The sequence below is a fragment of the Lepus europaeus genome, chromosome 18 (genome assembly GCF_033115175.1).
Source record: "Lepus europaeus isolate LE1 chromosome 18, mLepTim1.pri, whole genome shotgun sequence".
In the NCBI taxonomy this organism is placed as follows: Eukaryota; Metazoa; Chordata; class Mammalia; order Lagomorpha; family Leporidae; genus Lepus; species Lepus europaeus.
The window spans coordinates 62,105,942-62,125,555 of NC_084844.1; the positions used below are offsets into that span (position 1 = coordinate 62,105,942).

The following is a 19,614-nucleotide window of genomic DNA, read 5'->3' on the forward strand; positions in this document are numbered from 1 at the left end:
GTCCTTGGGCTCCTGCCACCCACGTGGGAGACCCAGATGGAGCTCCTGGCTCCTGGCTTCAGCCTGGCCCAGCCCCTGGCCATTGTGGCCATTTGGGGAGTGAACCAGCAGATGGAAGATCTGTCTCTCCCTCTCTCTGTAACTGTGCCTTTCAAATAAAATAAATCTTTAAAAAAAAGGAAAGAAAAAAAAAAGTGACTCTGCGTGTGTGTCTTCACAGAAAAACGATTTGCAAAGCTCTCTGCACCAACACACACAGCCTTGGACTCCATCTCCCTGCCCCCACGTACCACATACCTGTGGATTTTCCTAGGAGAATTGACGGAGAAACTCGGAGTTCAGCACTTACGGGGCCGCAAGGCTCCATGGAGAGCCGCTGGGACAGGCCAGGGAGGGCAGCTCCGGGGCGCTCGGCCCCCAGCACCGCGCTGTGGCGATCCGTTCCTGGTCCCGGGCTGCCCAGCTGGCCACCTGTGCACCAGCGAAGCCAGGAAGACCCTGTGTGGCTCCACCTGGGGACAAAGGGTTAAGCAGCAGGAGTCAAGTCCAGGCGACTGCCACCTCCCGTCTGCAGGAGGCTCCAGACCTGTGTCCAGGGCACCCGCTCACCTGAGTGGCGGCCATCCCCGGGGGCAGTGACAGGAAGTCCCGGCCGCCTCTGCAGGCACCAGCATCCCGGGGCCAGGCTCGGTCACAGGGCGGCGGGGCAGCCAGGTCTCGGGTCCCGGCCGCTGGACCGGGACAGCCCTGCCCCGAGGAGCCGCCTGAGCTACACGGCAGCCACCCCTGCGCGGGCCGGGGCAGATGGCTGATGTGTCACTCCAGCGTGCTACCCATGCCACAGGCACCCAGCCGCGCGTCCAGCCCCCCTCCTCTCAGGCAATGGCTGCTCCAGTCTCTCTGAGAACGCGTTTCCCGGGGCCAAGCCAGTGGCCGGGTGCACGGACGGGAGGGCCAACCCTGGCTGGTTCCCTGGGGGCCTGGAGCCGGCGACATGGCTCAGACTCCCTCCCGCCACAGAGAGCTGGCCACTCACGGTGCCACCCTGGGGTCCTGTGTTCTGAGCACACTGAAAACGGTAGGCATCAAACCAACAGCTTAGAAAAATACTTTATTGTGTTTCAATGTTTTTGGCCTCCTACAGAGAGCCAGTCATATAAACCTGATCTTCGTGTTAAACATAAATTAAAAGAACACAAAAACAAACTACAAACAGATCAGCAAACTGCCAACCTCTCCAAGCCACGAGCGCTCATGGAGGCAGTGGGGCCGGGGGAGGGGCATGAAGCCGCGGGAACTGCTGGGAACTGCTGGCTGCAGCCCTGGCGGCACAGGGGGCAAGCACCCCCCACCACTGTGCTCCTGCGGCAAGGATGGCGGCTCCACTGCCGCTGCAGGCAACCCCCCAGGAGACAAGTCCATGAGCCTCGGGGCGCGCATTCCCACAGCGCAGGGGCGGGGACGCGCACGACGTCACTGCGCAGACCCAGGAAGCTCGCGCTCGGCTCGGGACCCTGCAGAGAGCTCGCGGCCACGCCGGCACGGGCCCACTCTGCCCGAGTCCCGGGGAGGCACAAGCTGCGTGTGCCCCCGAGCCCTCCCCATCACGGGCGCCCCAGCGCCGGGCCCGGTCCCCATCCCCACAACCCCGCGTTCCTAGGGGACGCACTCCGTGCCAGCCACCCCTCCGGCTGGGACGCGGGTCAGCTCCGCGCCTCGGAGGCCGTGGGGCTGCGGACGGTGGACATGAGGTGCGACTTGTAGGTCTTGCTCAGGCCGGTCATCCAGAACTTGAGCAGCTTCACGTTGTCCTCCTCGGCCGCGCCCAGCACGCTCAGGAGCCGCTGCGTATCCTCTTTGGGCCGGCTGTCCACCTTGGTGAACTTGAACAGCACCTTCACTTTGCTGTGGGGACCAGACACGCGACCGCTCAGAATCCACGGCCCCGTCCCGGCCAGCAGAGCAGGCCCAACACACACCAGCCCAGAATCCACGGCCCAGTCCCGGCCAGCAGAGTGGGCCACACGACTTCAGGACCGGCCAGAGCCCTGGAGCTGGGCTGGGATTCCAACTCCGGGTTGTGGCGGGGAGCAGCCAGCCCCATCACCCCCAGCCCTGGGGATAAGGGCAGGTGCACCCAAACAGCAAAGAGAGACGAGAAACAAACAGCTCCCTCAACTTGTGGAAGAGAACCGCCTGCCCAGACGCCTCGCTGTCCTGCGGGCAATCAGGACATTTGACTCGTGTGCTGGAAGAGCGCAGGGCTCAAGGCAGGCGGAAATAAAGCCAGGTGCCCCAGAGGGAGGGAACGCCGGGGCGGCGTTCTGCCCGGTGCCTGGGACACGCACAGCCCACTGGGAAGTGCCCGGCTCCGGCTCCTGATTCTGGCTCCTGTCAGCACCGACTCCTGGGGCGAGGGGCAGCACCAGTGACGGCTCAGGCAGAGCTGGGCTCCTGTATGGGAGCCCCGGATGGAGCTCCTGGCTCCTGACTTCAGGCTGGCCCCACCAGGTCTCTTGCAGGCACAAGGGGCATGAACCAGTGGATGGGAGTTTCTGTCTCAAAATTTTTTTTTAAAAAGGAACGTTTGTTACCCGACTTAAGATTTAAAAGCTAATCACAGCCAGCGCCGCGGCTCACTAGGCTAATCCTCCGCCTTGCGGCGCCGGCACACCGGGTTCTAGTCCTGGTAGGGGAGCCAGCCAGATTCTGTCCTGGTTGCCCCTCTTCCAGGCCAGCTCTCTGCTGTGGCCAGGGAGTGCAGTGGAGGATGGCCCAAGTGCTTGGGCCCTGCACCCCATGGGAGACCAGGAGAAGCACCTGGCTCCTGCCATCGGATCAGCGCGGTGCGCTGTTCGCAGCGCGCCAACCGCGGCGGCCATTGGAGGGTGAACCAACGGCAAAGGAAGACTTTCTCTCTGTCTGTCTCTCACTGTCCACTCTGTCAAAAAAAAAAAAAAAAAAAAAAAAAGCTAATCACACAGAACAACAGGGCTGCAAAGGAGGGGAGCTCTCCCGTGTGCTGTGGCCCTCGGCCCTCGGCAGCAGGGGCGGAGGCCCTGGGCCACCTCTCCCGGCCTCGCGGGCTGCAGGCGGTGAGCGGGCAGCCGTGCCCCAGCCTGGGTACCTACTTCATCCACTCCTCCTTGAGGCAGACGAGGCACTGGTCCACCACGTCCACAGACAGATTCTGGTTGGTCAGAGCCGCTTCGATCTTGTTCAGGATGGTGGGGCCCACTGGGGACAAGGGTGGAGATGGGGGGGGCACGTGAGCCCCGGGCCAGGCGGGGGGAGTGGCCTGCCCGCCCCCGAGGGAGGGCAGCCCAGCTTGCGCACCCACCTCGGTCCGCGGCCACGGGGCTCCCGCTGGTCACCACGAACTCATACTTGCTCAGAGGCTGCTCGTCCTCGCGGCCGGCCGGGAGGAGGGTGGAGCGGGGGGCCGCGTGGACCTCCACGACGACAGCGAACTCTGCGTGACACGGCATGGCCCTCACAAACCCGCACGATGCAGCCCCCAGCCGCTCCCACCACCAACCCAGCAACCCGGCCCCACAGCCAGCAGTGGCTTGGCACGCCAGGCCTGTGTCTGCGCCCACAGCCTGTGTGCCTAACGCCACCCAGGGCAGACGCTGCCCCCTGGTGCTGCAGGGGTGGCTGTCCGGGGCCTCGGGTATGCCCAGCAGTCACCATGCGGCCCCAGGCTGCCTGCTGGACACATACGCCTGGGCGGAGGGCTGCAGGTTCACCTCCCGGGTCCCTGCTCAGAGCCCGGCTGCACTAGCCAAGGCAGGGGAGGCTCAGAGCTAGGATCGAGGAACGTCATAGGGACGGGCATGACCATGGAAGGCCTGCTACAGACAGCCCAGCAAGCCGGGGCCACCTGCATGCCCACTGCCCAGAGCAGAGAGCGGGTTCCGGTTCCGCTGCTCTGCTTCCAATCCAGCTCCCTGCTAATGGCCTGGGAAGTCAGCAGAGGCTGGCCCGGGTGCTTGGATCCCTGCACCCATGTGAGAGACTAGGATGGAGCTCCTGGTTCCTGGCTTCAGCCTGGCCCAGCTTGGCTGTTGCGGCCATTTGGGAGTGAACCAGCAGATGGGAGATCAAACTCTCTTGTCTCCTGCTCCAACACTCTACCTTGCAGTCAAACTACATAAGCAAATCTTAAAAAGAAAAAAAAGTGGGGGGGGGGGGCAGGAAACAATGGCGTCCCGGGACACCGACCTCCCGTGGGGACCATCCTCAGGGTGTGTGTGCCCTCTGTGCCCCCCTGTGACCACGGCCCCACAGCCGCAGCCACTGTCAGGTCATCCAGTTCCTCCAGCCCCGCCGGCTTCAATGACAGAAGCCAGCTGGGCCTGCGGCGCGGGTGCTGCCACCTCCCAGGCCCAGCCCCCTCCCACCCCGGGGGGCAGCGCGGCACGCACCTGAGGACAGCACGTGGGCGGGGACCTGCACCTGCGGGCTGAGCCCCAGGAAGTTGCAGCGATAGGCCTCCTCGTACTGGCTGCTGTACGGGATGATGCGCACGCAGCCCACCGGCAGCATGGTCTGCAGAGGACACAGCACTCGCAGCCCCGCCCCCGCCCCCAGCCCCGCCCCCGCCCCGCCCTACAAGGGAGGCCAGCTGCGAGAGGGAGCCAGAGGGAGCCATTGCTGTATCGGCTCACAGCCCCTGGCGTGCCCCCTGTGCACGCTTCCCAAGCAGTCGCACGTCCCAGGACCCAGCACCCCCGCACCCCGACAGGGCGGCGGCTGTGACTGTGCCGTGCGCACGAGGTGGACGTGTGCCACCACCCCCACCCAGTGCAGATGCTTACCCGGAGGACCTCGAACGCCGAGTGGACCAGGTCCACGTCTCTGCTTTTCCAGATCACCTGGTTCCCCATGAGCACGTGCCAGGCCAGCATGCGGAAGGACTGGGCGCCCAGCACCTGGGGGACAGAAGGCAGCGCTGGCCGCTCAGCAACGCCCCCCCCGGGGGGGGCCCTGTACAGCAAGGACGCGGGAAGTCACCCGTTCAGGGAGCCCGGTGACCTGCCAGGATCAAGAGGGCGCACAGATGGACGTGCCCCAATCTGCACCGAAAAGAGGGGTCCCCGGCTCCGACGCCCGTTCAGAACTTCGAGCTGGTTTTATTTTTAACAAGCTGAAGCCAAAAGCCGTCAACTTCGGCACCATCTACATTCTCTCACAACACCTGATTTTTTTTTTTTTTTTTAATAAAAGTTTATTTGAAAGGCAGAGTTAAAGAGCGGCAGAGGCAGAGAGAGAGAGAGGTCTTCCAACCACTGGTTCACTCCCCAGATGGCCACAACGGCTGGACCTGTACCGATCTGAAGCCAGGAGCTTCTTCTGGGTCTCCTCCTACGTGGGTGCAGGGGCCCAAGCACTTGGGCCATCTTCCACTACCTTCCCAGGCCATTGCAGAGAGCTGGCCTGGAGCAGCCGGGACACAAGCCAGCGCCCATATGGGGTGCTGGCACTGCAGGCGGCGGCTTCACAAACTACCACGGTGCCAGCCCCTCACAACACCCGATTTTCCTGAGCCACTGGCAGCTGCACCGGCACCAGAGAGGGAGGGGCAGCTGGCCTTCCCCACACCCTAGGCCACGGGTGCGCCCTCGCCAGCAGCAGCCTGGACCTCCAGCGGTGTCCTGTGCAGGACTGCGGGCCTCTTCATCCCGCAGAGCTCCTCCTCCAGCCCACCGCGCCCTGGAACTTCCCCCACACTGGCCTCTTAGCAGGGGCCTGCCTGGGGCGGGCGCCACGGCCCCAGGTTCAGCTGCTCCTTGGGAGGCCAGTGTCTCATAGCAGAGGGCCTGGGTTTGAGTTCTGGCTCCGACGCCGATCCAGCTCCCTCCCAACGTGAGACGGCAGTGGAAGCCCAGTGACTGGGTCCCTGGCACCCATGCAGAAGACCCTGCTGGGGTTCCTGGCTCCTGATGCTGGGTCGTCCCAGCCCCGGAGCCGACAGGCATTTGCGGAATGAACCAGTGAATGGAAGTGCGCTCGCTCTCTCTCTGCCTCTCCCTCTGTCACTCTGCCTTTCAAATAAGAATATAAATCAGTCAATGTTTTAAAAAACAAAAAAAGGCCTGCTATCTCATGGTTTCTAGGAAGCCAAACTTTTATTTTTTTAATTTTATTTATTTTTTGACAGGCAGAGTGGACAGAGAGAGAGAGACAGAGAGAAAGGTCTTCCTTTTGCCGTTGGTTCACCCTCCAATGGCCGCCACGGCTGGCGTGCTGCGGCCGGCGCACTGCGCTGATCCGAAGCCAGGAGCCAGGTGCCTCTCCTGGTCTCCCATGGGGTGCAGGGCCCAAGCACTTGGGCCATCCTCCACTGCCCTCCCTGGCCATAGCAGAGAGCTGGCCTGGAAGAGGGGCATCCGGGACAGGACCGGTGCCCCGACCGGGACTAGAACCCAGTGTGCCAGCGCCGCAAGGCGGAGGATTAGCCTAGTGAGCCGCGGCGCCGGCCAGGAAGACAAACTTTGAGGAAGCCAAGCTTTGAGGATAATTAAAACCAAACAAGCTGCTTGCGCTGTTCCAAACCTCACCAGCACCATGGCAGTCCCCTCCTGTGAATTCCAGACCACAGCCTGCGGCAGGTGGCTGCATCCAGACGCCCCCGGGGCACCCTGCCACTAACGCCACGTGCTCGCCACGTGCTCGCATCTGAAACCACAGGGAGGCTTGCGGGGCAACACCTGCTGCTCAGGCTGGGCGAGGGACCACACTCCGCTCAGCAGAGCTGCGCTAACCTCCTGCGGGACTGACTGGCATGCCCCGCACACACTGCCCCCGCACACGGCACGCTGCCCGCCGTGCCCGCCGTCGGGCTATCTCTACCACGGCCACACGCGCAGGTTTTCTGGGGACGACCGTCGCTGCGCACTGCGGAGTCTAGGCTGCAGGCAACCGAGGACCCGTGCGGGGCGGCCCCTTAGAGGACTCCAGCACAGCAAGACTTAGAGAGACATGGGCAGGACGCCAACCCCTCGGCACAGCCGCTCCTGTGGCTCCCACACTCCGCCGCCCTCTCCAAGGACTCCCTGCTGGGCTCCGAGCCGCTGGGCCCAAGGGCAGGTGGGCCGGGTGGAGGAGAGCAGCCGGGGCTCCGCCGGGTGCCGCCTACCTGTCTCATGTGTCGCAGCGACTTGAAGCCGGTCGGCTTGCGGGGCTGCCAGCTGCCGCGCTCCGAGAGCAAGGACGAGTCTGTCGGGCACTTGGTCAGCTCCCGCCCGTCGGCGCCCCCGGGCAGCACGGGGGCCTTCTCCTCCTCCTCGGCCTCCGAGTTGTCCCAGCTCTCCGACTCCTCTTCCAGGTCTAGGACAGCGACCAGGCTGCTCACGCGACCCGCGGCCTCCGGGTGCGAGCCGCCCCGTCCCACCGCTCCAGCCCGCGGAGCTCATGGTGGCACCGACCAGCCGGCTGCTGACCCCTGGCTGTCCTCCCGGAAGAGCCCAAATCCACCAGGGCGGTCATGTGGCACAGTGGGTTACTGCTGCTGCTAGGCCACTGGCACCCCTGGCTCGGGTCCTGGCCGCCCTACTTTTTTTTTTTTTTTTTTTGAAAGGCAGAGTTAGAGAGAGGGAGAGACACAGAGAGGTCTTCATCTGCTGGTTCACTCCCCAGGCTGCAACAGCCAGAGCTGGGCTGATCTGAAGCCAGGAGCTTCATCTGGGTCTCCTGTGTGGGTGCAGGGGCCCAAGCACTTGGGCCACCTTCCGCTGCTTTCCCAGGCGCATTGGCAGGGAGCTGGATAGGAAACAGAGCGGCCGGGACTGGAACTGGCACCTACATAGGATACCGGCACCACAGATGGCAGCTCCACCCACTAAGCCACGGCGCCAGCCCCTGTCCCAGCTCCAATCCAGCTCCCTGCTAGTGTGCCTGGATGCAGCAGAGGGTGGTCCAAGCGCTTGGGTCCCCACCTCCCACGTGGGAGACCCAGATGGGACGCCTAGCCCAGGCTGTCATGGGGCTTGTGGGGGCACCACCCAGTGGATGGAAAACCTTCCTGTCCCTCTCTTGGTTACTCTACCTTTCAAAGTCAATCAAGCAAGCGAACTTTTAAAAAAAGAAAGAAAAGAAAAAGAAACCACAGGCCAGCCACAGCGCTGGCAGAGCGCCTCTGCCCGGTGCTTCTCCCAGGGCTGCACACGCCCCTTCCTGCAGCAGCCACAGTCCTCCTGAGCACCCCAAGAACAAGCACAACTGGCCCAGGGAAGGGCACACGGAAGCAGCAGAGGCCCCGCCTCCCGTGAGAAAGCCCTCGGTGCCGCGCCCCGCTCCAGCCTGGACTCTCGGCTGGACCCACAGTGCAGCGGGTTAAGCCACACCAGCATAAGAGCACGGGTTCGAGTGCCGGCTGCTCATTCTCACCCAGCTCCCTGCTAACGTGCCTGGGGAGGCAGTGGAGACGGCTCAAGCACCGGGGCCCCACATCCTTGTGGGAGACCCAGATGGAGTGCCAAGTTCCTGCATTCGGCCTGACCCAGCCGTCTGGGGAGTAAACCAGCAGATGGGAGCTCGCTCTCTCTGTTGTCGCCACGACCCCTACCCTAAATAACTCCGCCTTTCAAATAAATAAATCTGTACAACAAAACAAAAGCACCTTCCTCACTCACTTCTCTCCAAAACACCTCTCTATGGATTTTCCCAGCGTACCCGGGAACAGAGTCTCTCCTGTGCCCGTCAAGCAAAACTAGACAGGAAATCACCAGAAACACGGAGGGCGAGGGGCCGCCTCCCGCAGAGGCCCGTGCTGGCCGCCCCAGCCCGCGCCGCCCCCAGCCTCACCGGCCAGCTTCTCCATCTGCACCAGGGTGTCCTCGGTCGGCGCGCCTTCCAGCAGCTTCTCCGTCAGCCGGCTGCCGCACGCTTTCAGGAGCCTGGGGAACACAGCGCCAGCCATGAGGCCTCCGCGCCAAAGGACACCCTGGACCTGCGGTCCACAGGGACACGCCGAGGAGGGGTCCCCCTGAGACCGCAACACAGGCAGCAGGGGTGGCTCCAGGATCGGGCTCTTGCCACCCACGTGGGGAGACGTGTGTTGTAATCCCACCTCTTGGCTTCATGCCGGCCCAACCCCAGCCACAACAGGCTTTGGGGAGTGAGGCAGAGGACGGAAGCTCTCTCTGTGTTTCTCTGCCTCTCAAATAAATCAATAAAAAAAAAAAAAAGCCATGGCATGTGTTTGCCCCCATAATTAGGCCGCCACATGAATGCCAGCATCGCACATCAAGTGCCTGGTTTGAGCTCCAGTTTGGGGCGGTGCTGTGGCACAGTGGGTTAGGCCACCGCCTATAACGCCAGCATCTCATATGGGTACTGGTTTGAGTCCCGGCTGCTCCACTTCCGATCCAGCTCTCTGCTATGGCCTGGGAAAGCAGCGGAAGATGGCTCAAATGCTTGGGCCCCTGCACCCATGTGGGAGACGCAGAGGAAGCTCCTGGCTCCTGGCTTCAGCCTGGCCCAGCCTTGGCCTTTGCAGCCATTTGGGGAGTGAACCAGTGGATGGAAGAACTCTCTCTCTCCCTCTCTCTGAAACTGTGCCTTTCAAATAAATAAATCTTAAAAAAAAATTTAAAAAGAAAGCTTCCTGCCCATAGCCAAGCCTCCTCCAATCAAACCTTAGCTTGAAAAATCCTTATAATTAATTAATTTTTACAGATTTATTTATTTGAAAGGCAGACTGGCAAAGAGAAAGGGAGACAGAGAGAGACAGAGAGAGACAGAGAGAGAGAGAGAGAGCGAGAGAGAGCGAGCGCGCACGCGATATCTTCCATCCACTGGTTCACTCTCCAAATGGCTACAATAGCCAGGCTGAAGCCACAGGAGCCAGGAACTCCATCTTTTTTTATTTATTTTTTTAAAGATTTATTTATTTGAAAGTCAGAGTCACACAGAGAGAAGGAGAGACAGAGAGAGAGAGAGAGAAAGAGAGGTAGGTAGGTCTTCCATCCGCTGGTTCACTCCCCAACTGGCCACAACAGCTGGAGCTGTGCCAATCCAAAGCCAGGAGCCAAAAGCCTCCTCTGGGTCTCCCACGCGGGTGCAGGAACCCAAAGACTTGGCCCACCCTCTACTGATTTCCCAGGGCATAGCAGAGAGCTGGATCGGAAGTGGAGCAGCCAGGTCTCGAAGCAGCACCTATATGGGATGCCAGCACTGCAGGCAGCAGCTTTACCCGTTATGCCAAGCGCCAGCCCCAAGGAATTCCATCTTGCCACATGGGTGGCAGGAACCCAGGGACTTGGGCAAACATCTGGCACCTCCCAGGGACATAGTGGGGAGCTAGATCGGAGGCAGAGTAGCTGGGGCTCGAAATGTCGCTCCAATACGGGATACAGCTGTCGCCAGGGGCGACGTGGCCTGTATGCCACAACACTGGTTCCAATAAAACAATTAAAAATATTTTTTTAATTGCTGGTAACTGCTAAAAATAGACTAGATGGTGTATGTGCACTGCGCTGTTTACTTTGGCTATGTTTGAAAATTCCCATAAAGGAAATGATTTTAAAATACAGGAGTAGGGGCCAGTGCCGTGGCACAGTAGGTTAATCCTCCACCCACAGTGCCAGCATCCCATATGGATGCCGGTTCTAGTCCCGCCTTGCTGCTCTTCCAATCCAGCTCTGCTATGGCCTAGGAAAGCAGTAAAACATGGCCCAAGTCCTTGGGCCCCTGCACCTGCATGGGAGACCAGAAAGAAGCTCCTGGCTCCTGGCTTCAGATTAGCCCAGCTCTGGCAATTGCAGCCATTTTGGGAGTGAACCAGCAGATGGAAGACCTCTCTCTCTGTCTCTGCCTCTCACTGTCTGTAACTCTACCTCTCAAAAAAAAAAAAAAAAATCTTAAAATAAATAAATAAATAAAACAAAATACAGGAGGAAACAGAGTAGATTCCAAGTATTCTCCTCACGCAAAATGGGACAAGTGCATGGGGGAACACACATGTCAGACAGCTTGATTTAGCCGTCCCACAAGAGACACACAGACCAAAACATCATGCTGTATCCTAGAAATGTAATTTTCAAGTACCAAAAAAATTTTTAAAAAATCAGCAGCCAACTGATTTGGAGACCCTGAGGCAGAACCAGCTGCACAGAAAAACCCTTCACACACCAGAGAAGAGCAGTTCCCACTCCAGCAGGGAGACCCCCCCCACCCCCCCACCCCCCCAGAGCTGGGAGCCGGGCCGGGCGCTCACCAGGCGAAGGAGGTGTGCAGGCAGGCCCACAGGTTGTCGTCGCTGGTCAGGGACGTGAGCGAGCGCGCCGCGTTGCCGTGCCGCTGGTGCAGGAAGGGCGTGAAGGCCGTGTTCATCCGCTGTGCGCGCTGCGGACACCCAAACTGCTCCGCCTCAAACACCTACGCAAAGGCCCCGCCTCAGCACACCGTGTGCCGCCCCATCCGGATTCGGGACCACCCGGGGGCGGAGCCCAGGAGCTGGGGCAGGATGTCCCCGGCCCCCTCCTGAAACGACTCCTTAGGCACCCGCTGGGGTGGCCCTGGGCCCTGCCCCCAAGCATCCCCACTGGGAAGAGGCCTCAGTCCTCGCGTGGACGAGGGTCGCCAGCCAGCCCCACAGCTCCAGCAGGTAAAGCAGCTGCCGCCAGCCAGTCCCGCTGCTCTGCCTGCAGTGCGGTGCGCACGGAGCAAGCACATGCCTGGCCCTCCCACAGCCACAGTGTCCAGGAACAGGCCCAGCGTGGGGACGCTGCTGCCACCACGTGAGTGCAGCTGGGCCGATGCCGAGACGGTGGGAGCTCACGGCACTAGCGGCAGGGGCTGTGGCGGCAGCCTGCAGCCCAGAGCGCTCAGAGCCCACGGCTGCACCGAGCTCACCTTGAGGGCTTTGCCCTGCAGCTCGTCGATGATGGCCCGCACCCTGGCCAGCAGGAAAGGCCAGGAGCTGATGAGGTAGATGCGGTCCATCATGATGGCGATGATGCTGTACCAGCGCTGGAAGCCCCGGGCCAGGCTGTCCTTGATGAAGAACGTGTGGCTGAACACGAAGCCGTGCTGCTCGTCCCCGAAGAAGATGGGACCTTCACGGCCGGGGCAGACCTGCGGGGAAAGCCACATGAACTCCAGGGACCAGCCCCTTGCCCGCGCCAGCCAAATCGAGGCAGAGCACCCTGCTCAGGCCTGTTTCTGACCCGGACTAGTCACAGGGGACAGTGGGACACGTGGGGATGAGGGCAGAAACCCCAACTCATAGCTCCCATGACCAGACTTCCCCAACACGACACCAGTGCCACGGGACGCCCTGGCCAGCACCAGAGGTGGGTGCCTGGCATCCTCCACCCTGAGCCCTGAAAGTTCTGTTTTTTAAGGCTTATTTATTTATTTATTTATTTGAGAGGCAGAGTTACAGAGAGAGGGCTTCCATCTGCTGGTTCACTCCCCAAATGGCCTCAGTGGCCAGAGCTAGGCCAATCTGAAACCAGGAGCCAGGAGCTTCTTCCAGGTCTCCCACACCATGCAGGGGCCCATGCACTTGGGCCATCTTCTACTGCTTTCCCAGGCCACAGCAGGGAGCTGGATCAGAAGTGGAGCAGCTGGGACACGACCTGGTGCCCAGAACTAACTCTTACATAAGTGCCCCACACTCGGTGGTAACTGACTCACCTGGACACCCAGTGCCAAACGACCCGAGGGCTTAAGGGGCTTCCTCACGCCCCATTCACCCATTGATACACACCTAACACACACCTCCCAGCAGACACGGCCACCAGCCTGCCCACAGATGAACCGCAGGACAGTAAAATGCGAGAACAGCTGAGGCAGGGGCCCAGCAGCTCTCGGTGAGAAGGTGGAGGGAGGGCACAACACACCCGACCAGGAGCACAGCAGGGAGGGGGCGTACACGTGGCTCAGTGACTGGGCCACCCAGAGCGGGGACCTGGATGGAGCTCCTGGCTCCCAGCTCTGGGGTGGCCCAGCCCTGGCTCTAGGGGCATCTAGAGACTGAACCAGTAGATAACTGCTCTCTTGCTCTGCTTGCTCACTCTCTCTCTGGGCATCTAGAGACTGAACCAGTAGATAAATAATCTCTCGCTCTCTCTCTCTGCGTGCCTTTCAAATAAAAAGTTTTTTTTTAAAGTGACATTTGATACAGTTATCTATATACCCTAAAAAAATCATTCACATCTTAGAAATATGCTCATCAGGCCGGCGCCGCGGCTCAACAGGCTAATCCTCCACCTTGCGGCGCCGGCACACCAGGTTCTGTCCCGGTTGCCCCTCTTCCAGGCCAGCTCTCTGCTATGGCCAGAGAGGGCAGTGGAGGATGGCCTAAGTCCTTGGGCCCTGCACCCGCATGGGAGACCAGGAGAAGCACCTGGCTCCTGGCTTCTGATCAGCGGAGTGCGCCGGCTGCGGCGCACCAGTCGCGGCGGCCATTGGAGGGTGAACCAACGGCAAAGGAAGACCTTTCTCTCTGTCTCTCTCTCTCTCACTGTCCACTCTGCCTGTCAAAAAAATATATATATATATGCTCATCAAAAACAGACAAGTAGTGTAGCAAGCTAAGCCTCTGCTGTGGCACCCACATCCCATACGGGCGCTGGTTCATGTCCTGGCTGCTCCACTTCTGATCCAGCTCCCTGCTGATGCGCCTGGGAATGCAGTGGAAGATGGCCCAAGCGCTTGGGCCTCTGCAACCCAATGAGAGACCAGGATGGAGTTCCTGGCTCCTGACTTTGGCCTGGCTCAGTCTTGGCTGCTGTGGGCCTTTGGGGAGTGAACCAGCGGATGGAAGATCTCCCTCCCTATCACTCTGCCGTTCAAATAAAATAACCCTTAGAAACAAGCAAATGAGACACAGAGCACAGATGCAAGTCCGGCAACCCTGGCCAGTCGGCCATGACTCCTCCGAGTCCTGGACACGCCCCTCCCCCACCACACTGAACCCGGACAAGCGGGTTTCCCAGGGGCGGGCCCACCCGGGAGAGAGGCTCACCTCGCAGCTCAGGCTGCGGACACAGGCCTGGCGGACGATGCTGAAGAGCTGGGGGTGGTTGGGGTGCTGGTGACTGACATACTTGATGGAAGTCTCCTTGTCGTGGCTGATGTAGCCCGGGTGGCCGGCGGCCAGAGAGCGGCAGCCCTGCCCGCGGCCGCAGAAGAAGACCTGTTAGTTGCAGGGCAGCCGACAAACTCTCAAGCCAAGCTGAATTCAGGAGGCTCTAATTTTGGACCTGGCGCTGTGGCACAGTGGGCTAAGCCTCCGCTTGCGGCGCCGGCATCCCACGTGGGTGCCGGTTTGTGTCCCAGCTGCTCCTCTTCCAATCCAGCTCCCTGCTAATGGGACTGGGAAAGCAGTAGAAGATGGCCTAAGTGCTTGGGCTCCTGCACCCACGTGGGAGACCCAGAAGAAGCTCCTGGCTCCTGGTTCTGGATCGGCTTAGCTCCAGCTGTTCTGGCCACCCAGGGAGTGAACCAGGGGATGCAAGACCTCTCTGTAGCTCTGCCTCTCAATTAAATATATCCAAAAGAAAAGTTTTTGTATAGGAATAAGTGGCTGCTACATCAGCCCTCATCTGAGGATTTAAAGGTTTCCAGGACAGGAAAAGCAGGGCCCAGAGGTCCCCGAGGTGGCAGAGGTCAGTGGGAACAGGCATTCATGTGAGCGGCAGGCTCTGTGAACAGGCCCATCGCTCTATCCAAGCTGCAACCCTGTGAGAAACCCCATTCCCCAGAGGACAACACTGAGGCTGTGGTGGACTGTGGCTGGCCTGAGGGCACAGGGCTGTGCCGCTCCCGGGAGCCCTGCGATCCACAGGCGCCGAGCTTCTGTCCTTGGTCCTGAACACACTCGGCCCAGCCACAGGCAGGGGCCCCACGTGGAGAGGGTGCGGAGGCAGAGGCTTGAGAACGGCCTGCCACACTGCCTGCTGCAGGAGTGGACCATGCAGCCCGTGGAGGCCACCAGCAGCCTGGGACATCCAGGCCCCCAGGGCCGTGCACAGCAAGCCCCTGCCCAAGAGGTGCAGGCCTCCTCCAAAGTAAACCCCAACCCTGGCTCCAGGCCTAGCCGGAATCTGGCTGAGGCCCCTAGAACCCCCACCGCCAGCGTCTGAGGGCTCCCCTCTCCCCAGGACCCCTCATGGGCATTAGCAGCAATAGATGAGGATCTGATACAGCGCCTGTGTCTCAGAAAAACCAACAGAACTCAGCCTGTTCCTAAAGCAGGGCCAAGTCCAATGCCCACGTCCAACGCCCAGCGTCCACCTCAGGGCCCCACCCAGGGCCTCCAGCAGAGCCTTTATCTGCTGGGGTGCTGAGGCTCACTCCCCCAGGCTTATGAAATGACAGAGAACAGCCGGGCTGTGGTGAGGATGTGCCCCAGGGGACGTGGGGCTGTGGCTGGGCCGTGTGGGTGCCGACACTCAGCACAGAGCCGGCTGGAAAAGCTACAGCAGCACTTGGGGGCACAGAGACGCACACGCCTTCTGGGTGCCACTCAAGAGGAGGCCTGCTAGGGGACCGCACCTCCCTGAGAGCCCGAATGGAGCGCACTTGCCTCGCACATGTCCGACTTCCTGGGCCCCGCACTGCCCGGCTCGGCGCCAGCCCCCTCTGCAGGGCTGTGGGCACGGACGCGGCCGCTCATCTGGATGCCGCCTTCCTCCTCCTCGGCCTGCTCGCCCTGGCCGGGGCTGTCCCCGCTCCCGGCCCCCTGGGGAAGCGGGGCGTGCAGCACCTCCGTGCAGAAGAGTGTGCGGGGGCCGTGCAGCTCGCAGAAGTGACACAGGGCGACGATGGCGTTCATGGTGCCCTGGGGAGCAGAGGGACACCGTGAGCGGAATGGCACCCCCATGGAACCTCCCCGGCACCTCTGGGACTTCCCGCTGGGCCACTGGGGCAGCACCATGTCAGGGGCAGCACAGACAACGGGAAGCCAGACCCCATCGGGCCCAGGGGCAGCCACGAGAGAGAAGAGGGGGCGTGGGGATGAATGGCCACACAAAAGGCCCTCCAGGCAGAATTGAGACAGGGCCCCGGGGCAGACAGCACAGGAGCAGGACAGCTACCCTTGCAGGGACACCCAAACTCCAGGGCGACTGAGAAGTCCATAAAGTGGATTTAAAGTGGACCCCTGCTCAGCACGCACCTGCTGAGCGCCTCCCAGCCTGGACGAGGAAGCAGCCCTCCCCGGGGAGGGGCACGGGAACCTGCCCAGTCCAGTGCTCCGAGGGGCCAGTGGGGCTGGCAGAGGCCTCCAGAGGAGGGGTCTTGAAGCCCCAGGATGCAGACCCCTGGAGCCTCGGAGAGTGAGGCTCCAACATGACACAGGAGACCTGGATGTCAGCAGAAGAGGCCGTGCAGGCTGGCTGGCAGGACAGCGAGCCCAGTGACAGACGCCCGTCGCAAAAGGACAAGCGATGCCCAAATGACACGAGACCATACAGGGGACTTCAAAAACTCCACAGAAAATGGAAGGGAAAGGTAAAGTTTCCTTTGGTGCAAAAACAACTTTGAAATTCACGCATCCTAGCAGGCGCTGCGGCTCTCAATAGGCTAATCCTTTGCCTGCGGCGCCGGCACACCGGATTGCCCCTCTTCCAGGCCAGCTCTCTGCCGTGGCCCGGGAGTGCAGTGGAGGATGGCCCAAGTCCTTGGGCCCTGCACCTGCATGGGAGACCAGGAGAAGCACCTGGCTCCTGGCTTCAGGATCAGCACGATGCACCGGCCGCAGCAGCCATTGGAGGGTGAACCAACGGCAAAAGGAAGACCTTTCTCTCTGTCTCTCTCTCTCACTATCCACTCTGTCAAAAAAAAAAAAAAAAAAAAAAAAACAAATTCACCATCCGAGTTGGGTGTGGGGTGGGGGGACTCCGAGTGGTGGGATCCACAGGGACGGAAGGGGGAACGGTGCCAGGGGGCTGGGCAGTTCACGTTTAAGCCCGGGACGTGGATAGCGCTGGAGTCGGCTTGTGCTGGCGGCTCCATCACTCAATGACACACAGCTGTGTGCTGACAATGGTCCACTTTATGTTTATGTGCATTTTAGCACAATCTGGACAGAAAAAGAAAAAAAAAACAGGGGGCAGGGATCCCCTGCAAAGTAACAGAGAGGTCACTGGTGCCCTAACAGGAGGACAGAGGTCAAGGTCAGAGAAACAGAGCCCAGAACCATGCCTGCCCGCCAACGGCAACCCACCTGCCCGTCAGCTGACCCGGACGCCGCAGGGGCTGGGAACGGCAGAGGCAAAACGGAAGAGAAGCAGGTGGGTGCGAGCGTGGAGAGCGGAGGTTCCGGCCCTGGCCTGAGCGTTCCCGGAGGCAGGTGACGCAAGCGCAGATGGCAGGACGCTCAGCCCGGATGCCTGGAGCAGGCCGAGGCCACACCAACTGCAGATGAGAGGGCAGGGCTGGGGAGAAGGTCCTGCGCACCCCGCAGCCCTGCCCTGCCCTGTGCCTGGTCCGAGGCCTCCCCAGCCAGCCCATCTGGGACAGCTGCCCCGCCCCGCCCTGCCTTATTTCTGTCCCGCACGTGTCCTAACAGGTTGTATGTACTTCCCTTTACAAAAATCATATTTCCTGGGGCCAGCGCTGTGGCACAGAGTTAAGCCTCTGCCTGTAGTGCCAGCATCCCGTATCGGTGCCACCTGCTGCACTAGGCTGCTCCACTTCCAATTAAGCTCCCTGCTAACGCTCCTGGGAATGGTCCAAGTGCTTGGGCCCCTGCACCCATGTGGGAGACCAGAAGAAAACTCCTGGCTCCTGGCTTCACCCTGGCTCAGCCCTGGCTGTTGCGGCCATTTGGGAGTGAACCATTGGATGGAAGACTGACTGATCTCTCTCTCCCCCCCCCCCCCCCCGTATCTCTGCCTTCAAATAAATCTTAAAAAATAAAAATAAAATTTCCGGCAGGTAGAGATGCTGTCCCCTGGTGTCTACAGCAGTCCCGACACACAGGGTACCCAATGAGCATGTGACGGATAAATAAGCAGTTTAGGGGCTGCCTACAGGAGGTAACAGCCATCAACACAGGAAGCAGATGGAGGTGCCCACCGCGGGGACAGCCCAGCCGCACAGGAGCCAATGGACTGTTTATAGAAAGAACCCAGGGGGCTCATGACGGTGAGGTCAAGGACATTCATCAAGGGCTTTGAGACCCACAGCGGATGGGAGGTGACCATGGACCAGACCGGGGACCGGGACCAAGACCGGAACCAGGAGGTCAAGGCAGGGCTAATAGGATGGAAAACAAAAGCAGACGCAGATGCTCTGCCCCAGAGCCTGGAAAGGGGGCCACACCTTTCTTGGAGAAAAAAAAGGCTCCTTCCAGCCACACACCCAAGCCAAGGCAGCCCTCCACTCCAGCCCATGCGCACCTGCTCCAGCCTGCTTAGGCCGGAGCGGGCACCGGAGACGTGAGACCCCAACGTATTCTAGGCTCGGGAAAAAAAAAATCCAGAACCAATTCAAAGAGCACCGGTTCGAGTCCCAGCTGCTCCACTTCCGATCCAGCTCTCTGCTATGGCCTGGGAAAGCAGTGGAAGATGGCCCAAGTGCTTGGGCCCCTGCACCCATGCGGGAAACCCAAAAGAAGCTCCTGGCTTCGGATCAGCCCAGCTCTGGCTGTTGCTGACATCTGGGGAGTGAACCAGCGGATGGAAGACCTCTCTCTGTCTCCTCTGTGTAACTCTGACTTTCAAATAAGTAAATACATCTCTCTTCCACTGCCTCCTCCAGCTCCACTCCAGCCTCCCCCGCCCAGCGAGCTCCAGCATCACCCTAAAAGCAGGTGTCCAGACTCCTCAGCCTGGCCTGGGACCGCCACACCACACTCTCCCCGCCCCCCCACCCAGCTCCCTAGGATTCCACAGGCCCACAGGGGCTGAAGGAGCCCCCTGCAGATCCACCAGGGGTCAGGTGACCCGCAGTGAGCATGCAGCAGCCCCTAACCGGTCTCCCACGGGGCTTCCTTCCGCCTGGAACCCGCGGGCACCACTGCTGCTGCCCTCACCTAGGTTTTCGCGGACAGCAGACACAAGGTCACGTGCCAGGGTTGCTCAAGGACGCGATGACAACAGTGATAAGCCAGTGCCACCGGCTGCCGCCTTTCCCTGCAGTGACAAAGGTCCCCCCACCACCACCACCCTGGCTGGACACCGGGGTGGCGCCGGGTGTCCAAGGCACGCTGCTTCTCTCACCCCCTGCTGCTGACCTCCACTGGGCCAAGCATTCTCGGCCACGTCCACCAACCCTAGGAAGAACTGCGATCTTCCAGGGCAAACCCGGGCCGGCGCTGGAGTAGGGGCACCGGGAGAGAGCAGGGCAACGTCAAATCGGCACCAAGCAACGGCCCCGGCTCCTCCGCCGCCGCCGAGGAGCTAGGAGGGGGCCTCACGCTCCCTCCATCTCCAGCTCTCCGCAACGCCCCACGCCACTCGCCCACCGCTGCCCGCCCCGCACTCGGCCGGGCCCTCGCCGTCCCGCCGGACAGGCCCAGGTGCGGCCGGAGCCGGCCCTGAGGGACGGGTGGTCGCGGCCGCAGCGCACGGCCGGGCCCGACCCCGAGGGGGAGACGCCCAGCCCCGGGCGGCCACACTCACCCGCGGTCCCCTCAGTCCAGGCTGCCCCGGC

At 61.2% G+C, this 19,614-nt stretch overlaps 1 protein-coding gene across 5 annotated transcripts; it reads right to left on the reverse strand.

Moving 5' to 3' along the window:
- Window positions 1-1,095: 1,095 nt before the first annotated feature.
- FLCN (folliculin) lies at window positions 1,096-19,614 on the reverse strand. Of its 5 annotated transcripts, none has more exons than XM_062216629.1 (13): window positions 19,584-19,614; window positions 17,183-17,373; window positions 15,542-15,796; window positions 13,979-14,125; window positions 11,860-12,081; window positions 11,222-11,382; window positions 8,809-8,900; window positions 7,142-7,332; window positions 4,821-4,934; window positions 4,428-4,551; window positions 3,341-3,472; window positions 3,132-3,237; window positions 1,096-1,905 (listed from the first exon to the last, which is right to left on the reverse strand). In XM_062216629.1, exons 3-13 carry the CDS (start codon window positions 15,788-15,790, stop codon window positions 1,704-1,706), a joined length of 1,740 nt encoding a protein of 579 aa, XP_062072613.1. In that variant the 5' UTR covers window positions 15,791-15,796; window positions 17,183-17,373; window positions 19,584-19,614; the 3' UTR covers window positions 1,096-1,703. The 5 variants fall into 5 exon arrangements, with proteins under 5 accessions (XP_062072613.1, XP_062072614.1, XP_062072612.1 ...); XM_062216630.1 differs by lacking the exon at window positions 19,584-19,614 and adding an exon at window positions 18,995-19,540 and having other exon boundaries at window positions 17,199-17,373; XM_062216628.1 differs by lacking the exon at window positions 19,584-19,614 and adding an exon at window positions 18,995-19,539.